Source organism: Zootoca vivipara, chromosome 5, assembly GCF_965207765.1.
Source record: "Zootoca vivipara chromosome 5, rZooViv2.hap1.1, whole genome shotgun sequence".
NCBI classification, from domain to species: domain Eukaryota; kingdom Metazoa; phylum Chordata; class Lepidosauria; order Squamata; family Lacertidae; genus Zootoca; species Zootoca vivipara.
In genome coordinates, this window is record NC_142588.1 from 22841297 (window position 1) to 22858943 (window position 17647).

Below are 17647 nucleotides of genomic sequence, written 5' to 3' on the forward strand. Positions count from 1 at the left end.
CAGGAGGCCCCATTAGCGAAAGCGCACCTCATGTTAAGAATGGTTTCGGGTTAAGAACGGACCCCCCAGAATGAATTAAGTCCATAACCCGTGGTACCATTGTAGTGTACATGGGCTTGGCACTTCAGAGTCCCTTTTGATGTAGCCTGCCTGCAAGTTCTGAAGACCTTGTGTTTTAAAACTTACTAGCTCACATGGTTACCAAATTCTGATGTGGGGTGGGGGGTGGGAGATAAACATAAACATATGAAGCAAGTAAATCTCACATTCTTTTAAAGACATGATTTCTATTCCCATATTGATTCCTTCTGGCACCCTCACCTCCTCCACTAAGGGCTGGCTCATACTGAGCAATGTTATTGGAAATGTTTAGCTATATAATAATTTGGCATCCATTGAGCTCATGCAAATCAGGGTCTCTTTAATATAAGTGCTTGTTAAGCAGTATCAAATGAAAAACAGGTTGATGTTCTCCCAATAAAGGTCAAAAAACAGCAACCCTGCCTTTCAAGATGGCACATAATCTAAGCATAAAGAAATACAAAAGATAAAACTTTTAAGATTTTGTTTACTTGTGAAGGAAGCTGACTTGATATGCCCCTGCCATATTGGTTTATCACAATTTTAAAGTTGTAAATAAAAGTTTAAAATTGCCTACTAATAATTAAGCTAAAGCATGTCTGAGAAGGGGTTATATGGTCATAGAGTCCTGCACAAATCCTTGATCCACTAAACTTATTGAATACTATGCAGCTTCAACCTAGAGGAGTTTGCCAGCCTTTTAAATTCCAGAAAGCAGGGTGCACCACTATTGCAAAAAAAAAAAGTTTTAAACTGTGGAGCCTATAATGGATTTTCACTTATTTATTAAAATCTAGGGACTCAGCAAAAATCCAGAGGAATGTGTACCTTGTAAACTTCAAGTGTTCAACAGAGTATCTCTTTTCTCTTTCCATGACCTGTGTCAGGTCTAAAAGTTACAGATTTTGCTGCTTCAAAAAATTGCCTGGCTATTTTTTCAGTGGATATGGCCTATTTTTCCATGAGAGTGCAAAGGAAGCAGCCTTTGATATTACTCTGTTAAATCCAAAGTTAAAGTTGCTTAAGAAGGGTATTTGTGCCATACTCTTAAAAACTCAAATACAGTATTGCTTTCCCTGTTGTGACCACAACAGGGACAATTCAAGACCTTCGTGTGTCCCTCCCTCCAATGAATTGTTTTTAACACTAGTATATCTTTGTGTGGAAGAAGTTTTGTTTTCATGCCTTGGGGCAACTAATGTAATTGCTGCAGCAGTTCTTGTCATCTGCATTTACTGGACAGTCTTAAACTTATTGAGCCAAAAACTAATAAACCTCTGGGAACAAAGATGTTAAGGTATTTGGCTGCTAGCTGGTTGCAGCACTTGCCAAAATCCTTTAGAAACAGAACTGAATGTTTCTAATGGAATGCTTCGTAAAAAGCACAATAAACTGTGATAAGAAGTTGAGGGGTATTTGTGTGCTGTGGTTATGTTCACAAAACAAACATTTTCTGCTAAAGGGTGCACAAATTGGATAAATGGCTTTCTTGCCATCCTGTTGAAACTACAGGCAAGTAAGTTGAAACCAGCTCTTCTTTATGGATTTGAGTTTTCTCCATAGAAGCACCCTCCTCAAATACCTGTGCTTGTTATGGTAGCTTTTAATCATAAACATTGAGAACTACTTGGCTATAGATATCAGTGGCTACAGTTGCTGCCCATTCTATGCTAGGCAAGAAATCAGTGTGGTCTGATGCTCTTGGTAACAGAAAGTGCCCTGTAGTTGGCCTGTTTCATGTCCCCCCACAAGCCTCTTATTGCTGAGAGAGAATTTAATTGCACCCTAACACTATCTTCCCTCCCCCCCCCCCTGCAAACTTTAGCTAGCTTCTGGAGTTCAGTCTCAAGTATAGTTCCACTCAGCCTACATTATCTTGAGCTGTGTTTTGCTATGAACGGCCACTCCAGACTGGTGTTTTATTGCAGGTGTATTCTGCAACCCTTCTCTTGCACAAGGGCTTCGGATAATCTGCCATGCTGTCATCACCAAATAGCTACCTAAGGCTTAGATTCTAAGCTTTTCTGTGCCCGGAGTGGGCAGATTGTCACAATAAAGGGAAAAAGTCACCCCTTCCACAACAAATAAGGTGATCAAAAGTATTAACCCAGTTAGAATGATCATACCACCCTGTTTCCTTTGGCTTTACTGTGTTTTGGGATAGATTTCAGTAGTGGCAAATTTTGAAGGGCTCGAGTGCATCATGACAATCCTCATAGTTATACCCTGCTCAACCTTTCGCCCACTGAAATTAAAGTGAAACTCTAAGGTGCTCTGAGAATGAGGAAGTCGGAAACCTCTTTCAGAGGGGAAGAAATTGGAGGCCAGGTTTCAACGCAACACTAAGCATTATTATTCTTGTTACATTTGATGTCACGTTCATTTACACCAATATACAACGTAGCAGGTTCTGCTTAGCACAGCGCTAAGCAAAATGTTCTGTCTGTGCATGAGATTTCTCATTGCACACTGGACTCTGCTTGCCCTCTCTTCCTTCTGTGTGACCCTTGTTTCCAAACATGTTCAGGTTGTTTCGCATTGCCTTGCCTTGTGCTCCAGGAGAATGGACTGTAGTAGCGCCATGTCTCTCAAAAACATCTTGATTCAGTAGCAATATTTAGCACCAGGCTGTCAGCCTATTGAGTTCAAATCAGAATGTACAGTAACTTACATTTATGGGAATAGCTGGGCTGGTAATGTATAAAAACACCAGATGGAGCTGTCCTTCTGCATTATAACAACAGCTACATATTTCTGTTAGTTCTACATCCCTGTAAAAAGACAAATTCATGTCGGGAGAACTTTTGACTGAAGAAGCAATTCTAGTAAGTGGGCATTTGCTTTCACTCTGTGACTGTGTTGTGTGGCAATTTGTCTTGATAAGGAACTGCCAAGAAAGCTTAAAACAATAAAGTCAATTAGTCAGTACTTGTTACCGTTGCAAGGGGAATTAATTTTCCATGGTCACGGTGGTGTAATATGCATTGCTTGATGTGAACTGACATCCATAACTGGGGAGTGTGACCATAATGTGCCATAATAGGTAGTGTGTATAATTTATATTACCATATTTAGGGGTGTTTTTTCCTCTCTCGGTGTAGCGTGACTTTATTATGTTGTAAGCTGCCTTGAGCATGGTTTTAACTATGGAAAGGCAGCATACAGATAAAATTATGTATGTATATATTACCTATACAAACAAGATTCTCTACACACAATGGCCCAAATCATGATGTAAACATGTTTGGAATAATATCTAAAAGACTGAACATGACAAGTATTTTTTTAAGTAGAAACAAACTGAGGTCTCATCCAGGAATACTGATGATTTCTACCTGTATTTCCTGTTATGCCTGTTAAAATAAATTATGGCTCTTATTAGCTTTATGCCAGCATTTTCTGCATTTCCTGAAGGGACCCTGGTAGATGTGTACATTTTTTGTAATATATTTACAGTTTTTAAAAAGTGCCTTGATCATTTTTTAGTCGGGGGAAAATATGAAAAAAAAGGATGTTCCTTAAAATATGACACAGAAAAACTTAAGCTAATTTTTAGGTGAGGGGAGAAATTAACTTCCCTAATAGCGAAATTCTAAGCTGTTGCAAGCAAGGTATATAGAAAACCTTTGTGTGATACAGGTGTTTGTATATGATATTCAGGAAACTGAATAGTACAGTTCTTGTTCTCTTTCAGTCCTAGAGACCCAGGGAAAAGCTAAAAAGTTACAATTCTTACTTAAATAATATTAAACAAAACATTCTTCCTAACAATGAAAGAATAATCAGTTTTCTCTTTGTAGTTATTGTGCTGGGCAGTGGATGCTTACTTCTAAATGAAATGTGTGTTGTATTGACCTTTTCAATGCAAGTGGTCACCCTTCACAAAGACATTATTGACCTGTTGGGCCACAGTCAGGATTGGCACCTCAGCCCTACCTCTGTTGTAACCAGTGAGAATTAAACATTTCATTTCCATTTATTTCAATGGGATTTGGCATAGCTATGAAGTGATGAAAGCTTTTATGTTGACATGCCATGAGCAGCCTTGTGAAAGCTACCATATTGGCCTGAATATAAGGCTCACTTTCCCCCCAAATTCCGACTGTGAAAAGTTAAAGTGTGGCTTATATTCGTGACCTTACGGTATGCAGCCAGGAGCGCGGCAAAGCAGTGCCTGCCCCGAGTGTAGTTCCCCATCCTCTCCCCCAAGGCCGGGAAGGGAGAGAGTGAGGAAGGGGAAAGGTAGCCAGCAATGCAGCGCAACTCCCCCCGCCACGCCACGCCACACCCAGTATGCAGCCAGGAGCAGCCAGGAATGGAGGGGCTTATATTCAGGTATTCCCCCCCCCTCCAATTATAAAGGTGCAGCTTATATTTGGGCCAATATGATAATTCACTGGCCTCCTGTGTCACGTAGGAATTGCCTCCAGGCAACTAGTGTGAGAGAGCCTACTGGCCAGAAATTAACAACACTGTGAGAAGGACAGGAAGACTAGTAAAAAGAAAGAAAAGTGGACGGATTAACTTTTGTAGTTACTAACTGTGAATTTACTCTTGGGCTTCTTCAGGAAAACAATTTTACATCTTCACGTCGGGTGTAGCGTGGTGGGTGGCCATAGCCCCAGGTGCATGAATTTAGGGGGCGTGAATTAGGCCCCCCCATGCAGGGATCTCCATCCCACCCTGCCTGCTGACGGGGGTCTCTGGGCACCTGGGCCCAACCTAGCCTTGCCTTACCACCATGTCTCCAGTCCTGTTGCTGAATGGTTGCCCACCCAGAGTTGGGGAGGTGCCTGCCAAGGGCTGCATTGGCCAGCTGTGCTCCTCCCTGCGTGGACGGGCAGGCGGTGAGGGCTGGGCTGGTGCATTAGCTCCGTGAACCCGCCCACCCAGCGGCATCAGTGGTAAGGGCTGGGGTGGCCCTGTGGGTTCTGTTAACCCTCCACGCCCCAGGCACTGGCAAATGATGCAACACCACTGTTTCATATGGCCTATCTTGCATGTTTCTGTGATAAAGACTGAACCTGTTGTGCTTGGCAGTGGACAGTTTTACATTCCCAAAGTGTTAATATGTAACCCTAAGTGGCTGGCACATTCCGCAGTAGATTCCGTTTGAAAGCTCTGAAAGCACACTTGCTTGGCCATAAACAACCAAATTCATTTAAAAGCTACAGAAGCTTTTGCACCGTTCTCTAGAGAAAGACGTATACGGCGGTGCCTATACTGTGTGAGCATAGTGTAACTTACAAAAATTAATGCATATGAACAGTGAGACATGACTTAAGGGCTTGTGTTGGCTTGTAGTAGAAAGAAGGGGTAATTTGTTGGATGGCTTGCATAGCCCGTTTACCAAAGTAATATTTCTCTTTGGTTTTTCTTTTCAAGATCCTCATATTAAAGTCTCCGGGAAAAAGGAAAATGTCAAAGAAGCTAAAGAGAAGATCATGTCTGTTTTGGACACAAAAGTAAGATGAAAATCAATTAACCAGCCCTTGGGCTTGGAATTCCAAGTTCTTGATTCCTGAGACTCAGCAGTGCACCAGCACTTAGCGTTCCTGAACCTTCTTAGGTTACATTAAAAAGCAAACATTTTCACTGAAATTTAACATTTACATGGCTTAAAACAGCCAGTGATTGTTTCCATCTTTAAATTTGATCTGCTTTCAAGTAATTTCAAGTAGTACAGCTTTGCATGCTGCAAAATGAGTCAATGACAGCATCCAAAAGGAACTCTGGAGTATTTTATTTTATTTTATTTTATTTTAATAACTTGGGGTTTTTGTAACTGGACAGTTTTCTTTTCTAATTCATGAGCAGCCTGATCCCACGGAATCCTTACCCCCCAAAAAGCTGCTTTGGCACAAGCCACTGTCTGCACTGATTGGAGCTCTACATCCCATTTGGTTACAATTTCACGGAAAATCCCCCTAAGAGCTGTCAAGTCATGCAGATGTGCTAATGCAGTTGTTTTAATGGGTGGGGTAAAAATTACTTGCCATGGGCACACAATCTGTACTTGGTCACAGAGTGGGCATTGAAGGCCATGAGAAATATTTGTTAAAATGTTAAGTTATGTATTGTGTAATTATCACGAAAAGAAAACTGCATTTTCAGTGTAGCATTTGGAAAAGTTATACAGTACATATAAGAGTTTGCAGAGACACTTAGGGCAGTATGTGACCCATGAGGTTAGCCCTGAAGCTTCTCTTCAGATTTAGCCTAGCAAAGTGGAGCCCTTTAAACCACTTAAATATGGATGTGGCTGAGAGAAGTAAATAGATGTGTGATGCTGGTGTGCTGCAGCAGCCCATTTGTTGTCTGCAAATGCTTTTAAGCAGGCAAAATAGTTTTGCTTATACATCATACTAAGCAATACCATGGTGTGCAAAATGTGCTGAATGCGGGGGAGGATATTGCGGCGGCCACTTTCCTCCTCCCTGGTTTCTTTTTTTGCTGCTGCGACATGTTAGGAGCTAAGACATAGTTTGGCTTAATGTGTCATCTGAACCTGGCTTAGCTCTCCCAGATAAACCACAAGCTGTGTAAACCACAGAACAAACCATGGTTATAGTTCATGACATACTCTGGAGAGTTAAACCACAAGCCTAGGTTTACATAGCATGCTAAGGCAGACATAGCTTAGCTTTCAACAGTGCAGCGGCAAAACAACCAGAGAAGAGTGTAGTAGTCATGAAGGTTTTTTTCCTGGGAGCCTGCATCCTTATGCATTAGTGCCAAACTATGATTTGGCTTCTTCTTCTTCTTCTTCTTCTTCTTCTTCTTCTTCTTCTTCTTCTTCTTCTTCTTCTTCTTCTTCTTCTTCTTCTTCTTCTTCTTCTATAAATTTGTTAGTCACTTCATCTTTCCCAGGGCAACTCAAAGTGACTTACAGCCAACCAACCAACCAAACAAACAGACAATAAACCCCACATAGATACCTTAAAACCAAGAGGAAAGATAAATCCATTAAAAGCATCCTACGCACTTCTAAAAGGCCACAGATAGCTAAATGTCAAAGTCCTGGTTACGGAAGAAAGTTTTTGCATGTCACCTAAACATACATAAAGATGGCACCAAGCAAGCCTCCTGAGCTTAGCATAACATAATACAGCAAGAATGCTCCTCAGCAATGTAACCTTGGTGTTCCATTAAAGGTCTACAATCATTTTCTGTTTGCCCCAGATTTTAGCAATCACTCCCAGCATGAGTCGGCTGAGGGGTAGCTCCTTGTTCTAAACCTTTATTTACCTATTGCTTAGTAGTAGTAGTAGTAGTAGTAGCTACTTAGTAGTAGTAGTAGTAGTAGTAGTAGTAGTATTTATTGCAAATACCAGTCAGAGGCTTAATAAATGCCAGAGTAAAATGCAAGGTAATGGTCCTTGAGGCACACCTTATCATAAAAAATTGTCATTACTCCAGTATGGGTTTTTTTCTTGGTTTGTATTTATAACATGTCATCCATTTGCCTTAACCCTTGGATGTGCCAGCAATTTCAATATAATTTACAGCCCTAATATTTGCCCAAGGCAAATCTCAGGCATTTAAGAACTGTGGAGGGCAGTGGTTTTTTTTTTTTTGGTTTTTTTTGCTGAATAGATCGCATAGAGTAGCTTATTCAAAGCTCAAAACCTGTGTCTCTAGTGGGGAGTGGATTCATAAGTCTCAAGAAAAGTGGTCCTTCCCGCAAGCATCTTCCTTTAATGAAAGAAGGAAAATGGTTAGATTCATGGGAACTGTGAGGCATAGGATTACTGCTTCCCCCTTTTTTCCCCTTCTCTGCTCCCGTGGCTTTAAGAGCAGGCAGGTTCACAGAAAGTTAGCAGATAAAGAGGACTTTCACTTGCTCAACTTCCGTACCCAGTTTTAGGCTGGGAGAGAGGCGAGGAAAGCAGCTCCAGTGAAGGGTTGAGAACATAAGATACCTATGTCTAGGGGTACCTATGGCCTTCCAAAGGTTGACCACTCTCACCATTGAGCATGCTCATTGGGGCTGATGGGAGTTGGAGGTCCAGCAACATCAGGAGGGCCACATATCCCCCAATTTCTGGTCGACAGATGTCTCCCAAGTACATAACCATCTGATAACAAATACAGAAGAATATAGGTGGTGCTTTTTTTTTGAGCAAGTAACTTTCATTTACCAATTTTTGATGTCCTCTTGGAGGGAGGAGGTTTCATTAATCCACCATTTGTATGCAGAACCTTATGCGTTCTGTATCAAAACAATTTTCACCTACTCCACAGTGCTTCACTTGTTAAATTACAGGGCAAAATAAGTGGCCTTTTTTTAATGGATTTGAAATGTCAACAGTAGAATAGTACTCAGATTTGAAAATGAAAACTCGCCCACTGTTCCATTTAAGCTTCCGTTCAGGTTTTTCATGAAGTGTGGGACAAAGGCAACTTTCATATATATATATTCTGTATTGGAAGGACGCAATAAAATAAACTTCTGACCTTTCCCCCCTGCAGAGTAATCGAGTCACTCTGAAGATGGATGTATCCCATACAGAGCATTCTCATGTGATTGGCAAAGGAGGAAATAACATTAAAAAGGTGATGGAGGAAACAGGATGCCACATCCACTTTCCAGATTCTAATAGAAATAACCAAGCAGAAAAAAGCAATCAAGTGAGTATATATTTTTCAACCACTGCACTGAGTCATAATATCCATACATATGAGTCAAGGCTTTGTTCGTGTCAATGGCACCCCAAGACGTTTTGCTAATTGAGACAAAAGACGTTCCCCTACCCCAGAAACCTTTCTGTCCTACTCCCAAGCCTCTTTTGCCTAAGACGACTGCCTTCAACTTGCCTCTGAGTAAGAGTGGCTTTGTTTATGTCCTTGGGCGTAAGTGAGTATAGAGAGAAACTTGAAGCAATGAATCTTAAAACTTTTCTCAGCCAAACAAATCACTTGCTGAAGTGATCAGAAAGTATTAGATTGCATTTTTATTACAAATGCAATGGCTATCTTTGAAATAGCACCTCTTGTGGTCCAGTCTGTTTTGTTACATAATTTTAAAATAACATTTAAGCACTTCTTGAATTAACTTTGATAATGTATCTAATAGAAACCTTGCATAGTTTGAAAAATGTTGTAGTGGGGGAGGGTAGTAAGAAACCAGAACTTCCAATTATGTTTTAAGCGTCAAGGATAACCAACAGATGCATAACTGTGAATCACAATGGTAGAATTCATTGTTACAATTTCAATCTTACGTTCATATTTCCGCAGGTGTCAATTGCAGGACAACCAGCCGGAGTTGAGTCGGCCAGAGTTAGAATACGGGTAATTATCATATGCTGGTATCTAACTGGTGCCTTCCATCGAGCCCTCCTGGCTCCTTCCTCAGGTCCTTGAAATAAGTTTTTTATATAGTTCACTTGACCCAGAAAGTAGAAAACCACCCTGGCTGCTGTCTACTTTGGGGATGCTGCAGAACTGCGTAGTTCTGAGGATATACTAGTTGTAGCAGATATTTACAGACTTCCTTTCAAACCACTTGTGTTCACCCTATTTTTATGTGCTGTACTGACAAAGTTATAGACACATTCTGTGGATTAAAGCCCCAGAAGATGCAACAACAGTTTGTAGATTTTAATACTCCCCCTAGGTTTCTGGCATCATATCTACCTATTCCACTGTTAAATAGAGGTGAAATGTAATAATTTGATGCTTTCTGGTAGAGATTGTGCAATGAAAGATGGTGGGCAGCATTAAACAGCTTTTAAGGCTGGCTGCTTGACTTAGAATTCTGAATATATACCTTCATGATAGGCCAGATAAGTTCTTCCTTGTGTTGAACTTTTGTTTCTAATCACTGTTCCAGGAGCTGCTCCCATTGGTGCTGATGTTTGAATTACCTATAGCTGGAATCCTTCAACCAATCCCTGATCCCAATTCTCCTACAATTCAGCATATATCACAGACATATAATATTTCAGTATCCTTTAAACAGCGTTCTCGGACATATGGAGCTACAGTCATCATCAGAGGATCTCAGAATAATGCTAGTTCTGTGAAGGTAACATCTTAGCTGATACTACTGTGGTTGTACTGAAGGCACAGATGGATGTAGTATCTGTTCTTGTCGCTTTGCTTGGATTTGTGTGGCTGAAACTGCCTGTTTCTGCCCAAGAGAAAGGAGTGAATTGTTTAACAAAGCCTTTTTTCAATGGTGTGCATATGCATAATGGAAACTGCAGTTTGCGCTATTTTTCAGGTCATAACCCTGCAGTATCCTAGTACAGTCAAACCTCAGTTTACGTCTACCTCTGTTTGTGACCACTTCGGCGAGTGACCGCTGTGGCCCCGGAAGTGTTTACATCCGGGTTCCACGGTGTTGGATGCGCAGATGCGATCTGCACTGCGTGTGTGTGTGCGCAGAAGCGCTCTATCGGTGCTTCACGCACATGCAGAAGCGTGCCTTTGGGGAGCGACCGCTTCGGCGAGCAACCGCCTCCACGGAACGGATTGCGGTCGCAAACCGAGGTACCACTGTACAGACAGGAGTTCCATGTGTTACCTGCATATGTTTAGAGACTGAAACTTGAGCCTGTTTCACACATCAGGCTAAGTGGGTAAGATCAATATGTGTTCGAGTGAGAGGACAGCAGCCATCTAGCAGAAAGACATGGTTTACCTCTGTGCACTGATCATGCATTGTGCTTAGGCCTCATAGTCCTTAGTCCTGATTTTGCTAGGTAGCAATTGTAGCATTTTGGGCAAAGCCACGTTGGATTACATGTGTGGATACACTGAGTCTATTGACAGACATAAGCACGGCAGGCCTGGTGACAGGCAGCTAGTCATGATCTCCATGCCACATGTGGTATGTTCACCAGTTTGGAATATTGTGGAATACTAAAAGGACGGATCTCTTAGAGAATTTGTTATGCATTCCAGCATGAGTGATTTCCTGTGCCTGTCCATAGATGTCATGTTGATGCATCTTTCACCTATTCCATTCGTTTTTTAAATACCAGACAATCAGACTTTTAAAGGAAGCTGCTACTTTCTTATTTTAGAAACCCAATCCATTGTGGTCAAATACAAATTGCCACTCCCTGAATTTTAAGTTGTCTCTACTGCACTTGTAACCTACCCTTGCTTAATGCCATTTTCAGGGTATTTACGTAGGATTTACTCCCATTTTATCCTCACACAAAATATAGCCGCCTTATGAGACTGACTGTGTGTTGGGGAGGAGATCATCTAGTATGGATTGAACAAAACTGAATATTATATATATATATATATATATATATATATATATATATATATATATATATATATAATATAATTACAGCACTGGATACACAAGCCTGCATATTAACCCCTTTGCTTTAATTGAGATAAGTCTCATTCCTTTCTGTATGCAGAATATATGGGGAGGAACCTGATATAAACTTTTCTCAAACTTCTTTTAAATAGGAAGGAACAGCTATGCTCTTGGAGCACCTGGCTGGTAGCTTGGCTTCTGCAATCCCCGTGAGCACACAGCTGGATATAGCAGCTCAGCATCATCTCTTTATGATGGGTCGGAACGGCAGCAACATCAAGCATATAATGCAGAGAACTGGTGCTCAGATCCATTTCCCCGATCCCAGTAACCCACAGAAGAAATCCACAGTCTACCTCCAGGGCACTATTGAGTCAGTCTGCCTTGCCAGACAGTACCTCATGGTATGTACATTAAAAACTGTGGAAATTGTCAAGCAGCAGCAATAACAACAAAAACACTGCAATCACAGGCCAATTCACTGGTACTCAAATGAATGATAAGGCTGTAGGTTTGTGAGCAGTTATGCAGTCAATAGGGATCACAGCTGCTGTTTCCAGATCTGCAAAGACCAGGGGTTCCCAGTTCCTGCTGGAGTGGTAAATCTGTGTCTAGACTGTCTTGCTTCAGGTTGATGTGGATTTGTGTGATTTAAATGCTCCTCCATACAAAAGGAAAATATAAAAAACTGGAATGTTAAGAACAAGGTTTGGGTTTAACCAGTGCTATTTTTCTAGAAAAAAGAGGTGCTGGAACTCACCATGAACACCTCCCTTGTTCTCTTACAATGGCAATGGCGTCCACCTGAGAGGTGCCAGAACTGAGTTCCGGCTGAAAAAAAAGCCCTGGGTTTAATCCTCCCTACTTCACTTCTAGTTTCCTCTTGAAGAGGGATTTTTTGTGCATGGAGTAGCAATCAGTCATGTGAGCCAATACCAGGTTTGTCACCTCAGCGAGAACTCTGCATTGAGCATATGATGATTTATGTATGTGTTTCCAAACACAAATATGTCCTATTCACAGGCTACCTTCTTAGGTGTACACAAGCATAATAGGTTTGATAGGGTTAAGGGACTCTTTAATTAAATGATGCATGATTTAACCAATGAGTTACTAACATGAAGCCAATGTTTGTCTGTTTTCTAAGTAATTTAAACCTGCAAATACCTCAGCACAAAAGTTTGCAAAGATCTGTTGAGAAATTCTAGCGTTAGTGGCTCAAATCAGTGACATTTGAGTTCCAGCCCAAAAACTGTTTACTTAGATTTCATGAACTATGGGTTTTGGAATTTGAGAATTATAAGTACAGGGAATTGAATTTTGAATTCCCATAGCCTAAAACAGCAATAGTGAGAGCTCAAGTTAGCAGATTTGTAACACACACATCCAGTTGACAAGAACTAACATGGCCATTCTTTCTTTCAATGCTGCAAGGGAGTGCACATATAATGGGATGGTAAGTTATGGTTCCATTGATCTATTGTTGTTGATGTTGAATATCCAACTAGTAGTATTCAGTGTGGAGGAAGAAATTTAATCTAGAAGTATGCTTTTTAAGATATGCTCATAGAAAACACCATCAGGGATACTGATTAATTTCTATGTAAGAATGACAGAAAGCTTAAATTAAAAAGCCCTTTTTTAATGCTCAGAAGAGCAGCAGAAGTGTTTTTTATATTTTTAAATAGAGTGAAAAGTGATGAGCAGATCAAGTGCAAGGATGATTTTTTTTAAGCATGTCATGCTCATTAATTTTATTTATCTTTCTTCAGACAGTTCAGGTTTTATTTTTTAAAAAATTAAAATGCAACAAGCCAGAAGAAGGTGAAGCATCCAAAAGAATAAAAGCCGGTTTAAAGCAGTATAGGTTGCTGTGAATAAAAAAAATTACCTTCAGTTGGCTCAGCGCTAGGCAAGTCTTCTGCAGTGAAAGGAGCTCTAGAATCTGAGTGCCACTGCAGACATAAGTGTCTCCCCAGCTCACCTAAGATATTGGGGGCAGAGATGCAAGAAAGGTTTCTGAGGAGGATGTCTAGAACTGGGCAGATTAAACCAATAAAAACAGCATTTTGAATTGAGCCCAGAAATTGACAAGAAGCCAGTGCAAATGTCTTAAGACTGGCCGGATGAGTTCCATGCACCCTTTCCTAGATAGTGCAGAACATGGTAAGTAGATTACTAACTGAAACTGGCCATCATGCAGTCCATTGCCGATCTCAGACAGTGGTTCCTTAACCCCCACAGTCTCACCTGCATTTAATGAGAGGAAGAAATATAGTTGGGTGAAAACACTGCTTCCCAAATGCCCCTTCTCAGTGGCTTCCAGTGTTAAATAGGAAAGCTTCATTGCAAAATTAAATATGTCTTAGTTTGTAGGTTCTTGTGTTTTCTTTTTCATTCATTTGCAAATGCAGGAAACGAGTGAACCAATTTTAAGAATCACTTGTGAAAATCCTGTACCTCCTTACGTAGGAGTAAGCCCCTCCAAATTCAGTGACGCTTACTTTTGAGTAGGCATGTATAGGATAATGCTCTGCCTGCCTGTTGATACTGGGTTTTGTATTTAATCTTTCAGGGCTGCCTTCCTCTTGTGCTGATGTTCGATATGAAGGAAGAAATTGATGTAGAACCACACTTTATAACTCAGCTAATGGAACAGCTAGACGTCTTCATTAGTATTAAGCCAAAGCCAAAGCAGCCAAGCAAGGTTGGTAGAAAACATTCCCTTTCTGTAGGCAAATCAAGCCTTCCTCCTGCAGCCCAGAAATAAACCAAACTAGCTGTCCAGTCAATGGATGTATAGCATCTGAAAACAAGACTTGCCTTTTATTGAGAATTATTTCCTGCATTCACAGAGCACCTCTGCAGCCAGTTTGCACTCTTTAAAAAAAGATAATGTAATGCATTTAGCTCTGAGAAGCCAATGCTTCTAATAAACTAGGAGTGTTACGGAAACACTATCCCCTTTAACCCTACATGTATACTCAGACCCAGCTCTATATTGCACAAGCAAGAGGGCTTGGGAAACCAGTGGCACTTGGGAAACCAGAAGCTAAGCAGGACATGGTTCCCCACCTATTGCAATGTTTCCACCAAAGAGCCCTTGTGATGATGGGCTCTGGTGAGAGGCAAGCAAGGCACTGGGCCTCTGTTGTCTATGCTTAGAACCTAGAATGTGTCCCAATGGGCTTGTTCATATTTTCCAGTAGTATCTTGCAACTTGAGACTTCACTCAGTCATGAAACTCACTGAGTGACCTTAGACAAGTCCCTGTCTCTCAGCCTAACCTATTTCACAGGGTTTTAAGGATGGAAAAAATGAGGAGTGGGGTTATGTGCGCTGCCTTAAGCTCCTTTGGATATAAAGCAAAAAAATAAGTATAGCAAATTGCTAAACGGGTTGCAAGGCCTGCACAAATCTTGCATACAGATTTGTGAAATAATGGGAAGAGGAGCAAATATATATTTCACTATTTAATAGGAGAAAGCATTAAACAGGGCAACATCCATATCATATCACCACTGGGTAATATCCATCCTATTACCTTGATTTTAACTTATACTATTAACTATTTTATAGCTGGCTTTATTTGAACTGGCTTTATCAAACGATCTTTTTTTTTTGGTTATTTGTGAACAACAGAAAACTTCTTTATATCCCTGGTACTGCAGTAAAGCTTTAATAATAAAGGCTTCCAATGAACACGAGCAGTGTTAGAAACTAAGATATGAAAGCTAAGGGGCACCTTAAACCTAGGTTATGGGCGCAACTATGGAATATCCAGGCGGACTTTTGTTATAACAAGAATACAAAGCTGAAAATGAATGAATTGCAGCTAAAATATTACATTCATTTTTCACATGGTCTAGTCCTCCTCTCCCCCCCCCCATTCTTAAGAGGGTCTCTTCTCCAGTCTTCAGAGAGTAACTGGAAGTGGGGAGGCAGAAAAAGGTCCTCCTTTCCTTCCACTCTGCATTTTTAATCTGAAATCTTAGGTGCAGTACTGCAGCCAGAGCTCAGAAACTGCTCACACTAATGAAATTCCCTGTCACAAAATGCGCCTAGAACAATGAGAGTTTCCAACACTGAATAGGAGGTTTCTAATTCATTGCTATGTTGTTTTAGGGATATAAGCAACACAAATATAGAAACCCAAGCAAGGGAAGAATTGTCAGGTGTTTGTAAAAACTCCATTTTTACTAAAATTTCAGGCTGATTGTACATGATGTAAGAATAATGTTGCGCAACTAATGCCCATTGGAATGCAGTCTGGGTTGGAAGATTAAATGATAGAATAATTCCTTGAGCTCCCCACCATGTGGCCAGAATTTGGTTTTCCTTAACCAGAGCAATCTTCTGGAAGTATTGCCGTGATAAAGTTAATAAGGATCTGAGCCTATAGTATAGCAGTTCTATTCACCATGCACCTATTCAGTTCAAACTGGCAAAATGTTGTTTACATCAATTGATCTCCAGGTCTCCTGTTGATTTAATTCATGTTGGTAACTGCCTCCCTTCCCCTTCAGAGACAAGTACCAAAGGATATATTGTTTTCAATATGTGCAATTTTAAGTTATGTGGCCAGAATTGGAAGCTTGGAGCAGGGCTGTGCAGAGTTTCTGGTTTGAGTGAACCTTGGTTTGCATTAACCACCTTGACACATTGCACATGTAACATTGTTTGTGTATGGAGCGGAAACAGCCTGAGTTCATGAGGCTGGGAGTGGGGGTGGGTGCAGGATACAGGGACTCAAGAGGCATAAACTTGAAAGGGAGAATAATCAGTAGCATACACGGTTTGCAGGCCTTCATCCTAAAATGAAAAGAAGGAAGATTTTAGCTCAGGTACAAGCAGCATTTTGGTTGTTGGCAAACCTTGCTCTGTGATCGAAGAACAGGCAGAAAAGAGGATGCTGGAAGTTGTGGAGTCCATTAAGGCTGAAAGGATCTCACTTTCCCTGTGTATATAAAAACATAGATTTGATACCAGAACTATTTAGTGTAATTCTAAGTAGTTGCAGGGGATTTTTTTTATATATACATAAACACTTGTCCCATTTTGAAAGATTATAAAACATACACATCATTAAGATAATTGTGTTTTATCTTGTAAGGGAGGAATTAAACAAGGCTCATTGTAGTCCCTGTGTTCCACAGTTCTTCCTTTAGAAAAAGGCAAAATGTTAAGTAATCCCTACAAGTTTTGCAGACCTCACTGCTGTCTTTCTATTAATACCAGAGGATGAGTTTGGCTCGAGAGTGGGCTTGTAAACAAATTCCTCTAAATGTTGCCAGTTATCAGAATCACTTGGAACATTTTATTGCATTTCCTTGCTTACATGTTTCCTCCTTACAGTCTGTAATTGTGAAAAGTGTTGAGCGAAATGCCTTAAACATGTACGAGGCACGAAAATGTCTCCTGGGCCTTGAAAGCAGTGGAGTCCCCATGGCAACAAGCCCATCCGCAGTCTCATGTCCTGTTGGCCTCTCATGTCCTGGTTTGGATATCCTGTCCTCCGCTGGGCTAGGACTTACTGGACTCGGTAAGAAGTCTACAGTACTTTACTGTACTCGAAAACTTTGCACTATGTGTTGGGTTGTGGGACGAGCTGTGTGTTTTAACCATGTATTTAACTGAAGAGGGGTAATGGAAGATATTGAGGGTGGGATGTAAGATAACTGCTTTGAGGCAATTGCTGTTGGCAATGAAGGAACAGCTGGGGTATGAGACGAGGATAGGACAGAGTTGGGTGTCAATGGGATTTCTGATTAAAGTACAGTCCATTGGTGACCAGTTTCCAAAGAATGTTGTTGAACTTGCCACGCTGGAGTTTAATGAGAGGGGGAAGTGCAGTGCCCCCATGTCTAGGTAGCGCCAGCATCACTGAAGGGGGAAGTAGCTATCATGGGAAGTATAGGTTTCTGTGGACACCTCTTTGAAAATGTCAGCCCTCCAATGTGATATTAAAGCAAAATTAATTTGAAGAATTTGATTTATTTTTTTAAAGCATTGTTTCATTAATTCTGTGCAATCGTGCGAGAGATAAGTTACCTGTCATGCTTTTTTTTTTTTTACTTTTTAGGCCTCCTTGGTCCAACAGCCTTGTCCGTCAGCACATCCACCACACCAAACTCTCTCCTAAATGCTCTAAATAGTTCTGTTAGTCCTTTGCAGAGTCCTAGTTCAGGCACACCCAGCCCAACATTGTGGGCATCTTCAATTGCCAATACAAGTGCTACAGGTTAGTAGGTCTAATTTGTTTTTAAAAGGGGGGGGGGG

The 17647-nt window shown here is 40.9% G+C and overlaps 1 protein-coding gene across 2 annotated transcripts in view; it reads left to right on the forward strand.

Moving 5' to 3' along the window:
• BICC1 (BicC family RNA binding protein 1) overlaps nucleotides 1-17647 on the forward strand; it is a 108318-nt gene that overhangs the window by 72104 nt on the left and 18567 nt on the right. For both annotated transcript variants that reach the window (XM_035137506.3, XM_088670188.1), the window contains exons 4-11: nucleotides 5467-5546; nucleotides 8554-8712; nucleotides 9322-9375; nucleotides 9917-10111; nucleotides 11521-11772; nucleotides 13944-14075; nucleotides 16724-16910; nucleotides 17451-17609. In XM_035137506.3, the coding sequence (XP_034993397.2) occupies nucleotides 5467-5546; nucleotides 8554-8712; nucleotides 9322-9375; nucleotides 9917-10111; nucleotides 11521-11772; nucleotides 13944-14075; nucleotides 16724-16910; nucleotides 17451-17609 (1218 nt within the window). The remainder of the gene's footprint in view (nucleotides 1-5466; nucleotides 5547-8553; nucleotides 8713-9321; nucleotides 9376-9916; nucleotides 10112-11520; nucleotides 11773-13943; nucleotides 14076-16723; nucleotides 16911-17450; nucleotides 17610-17647) is intronic.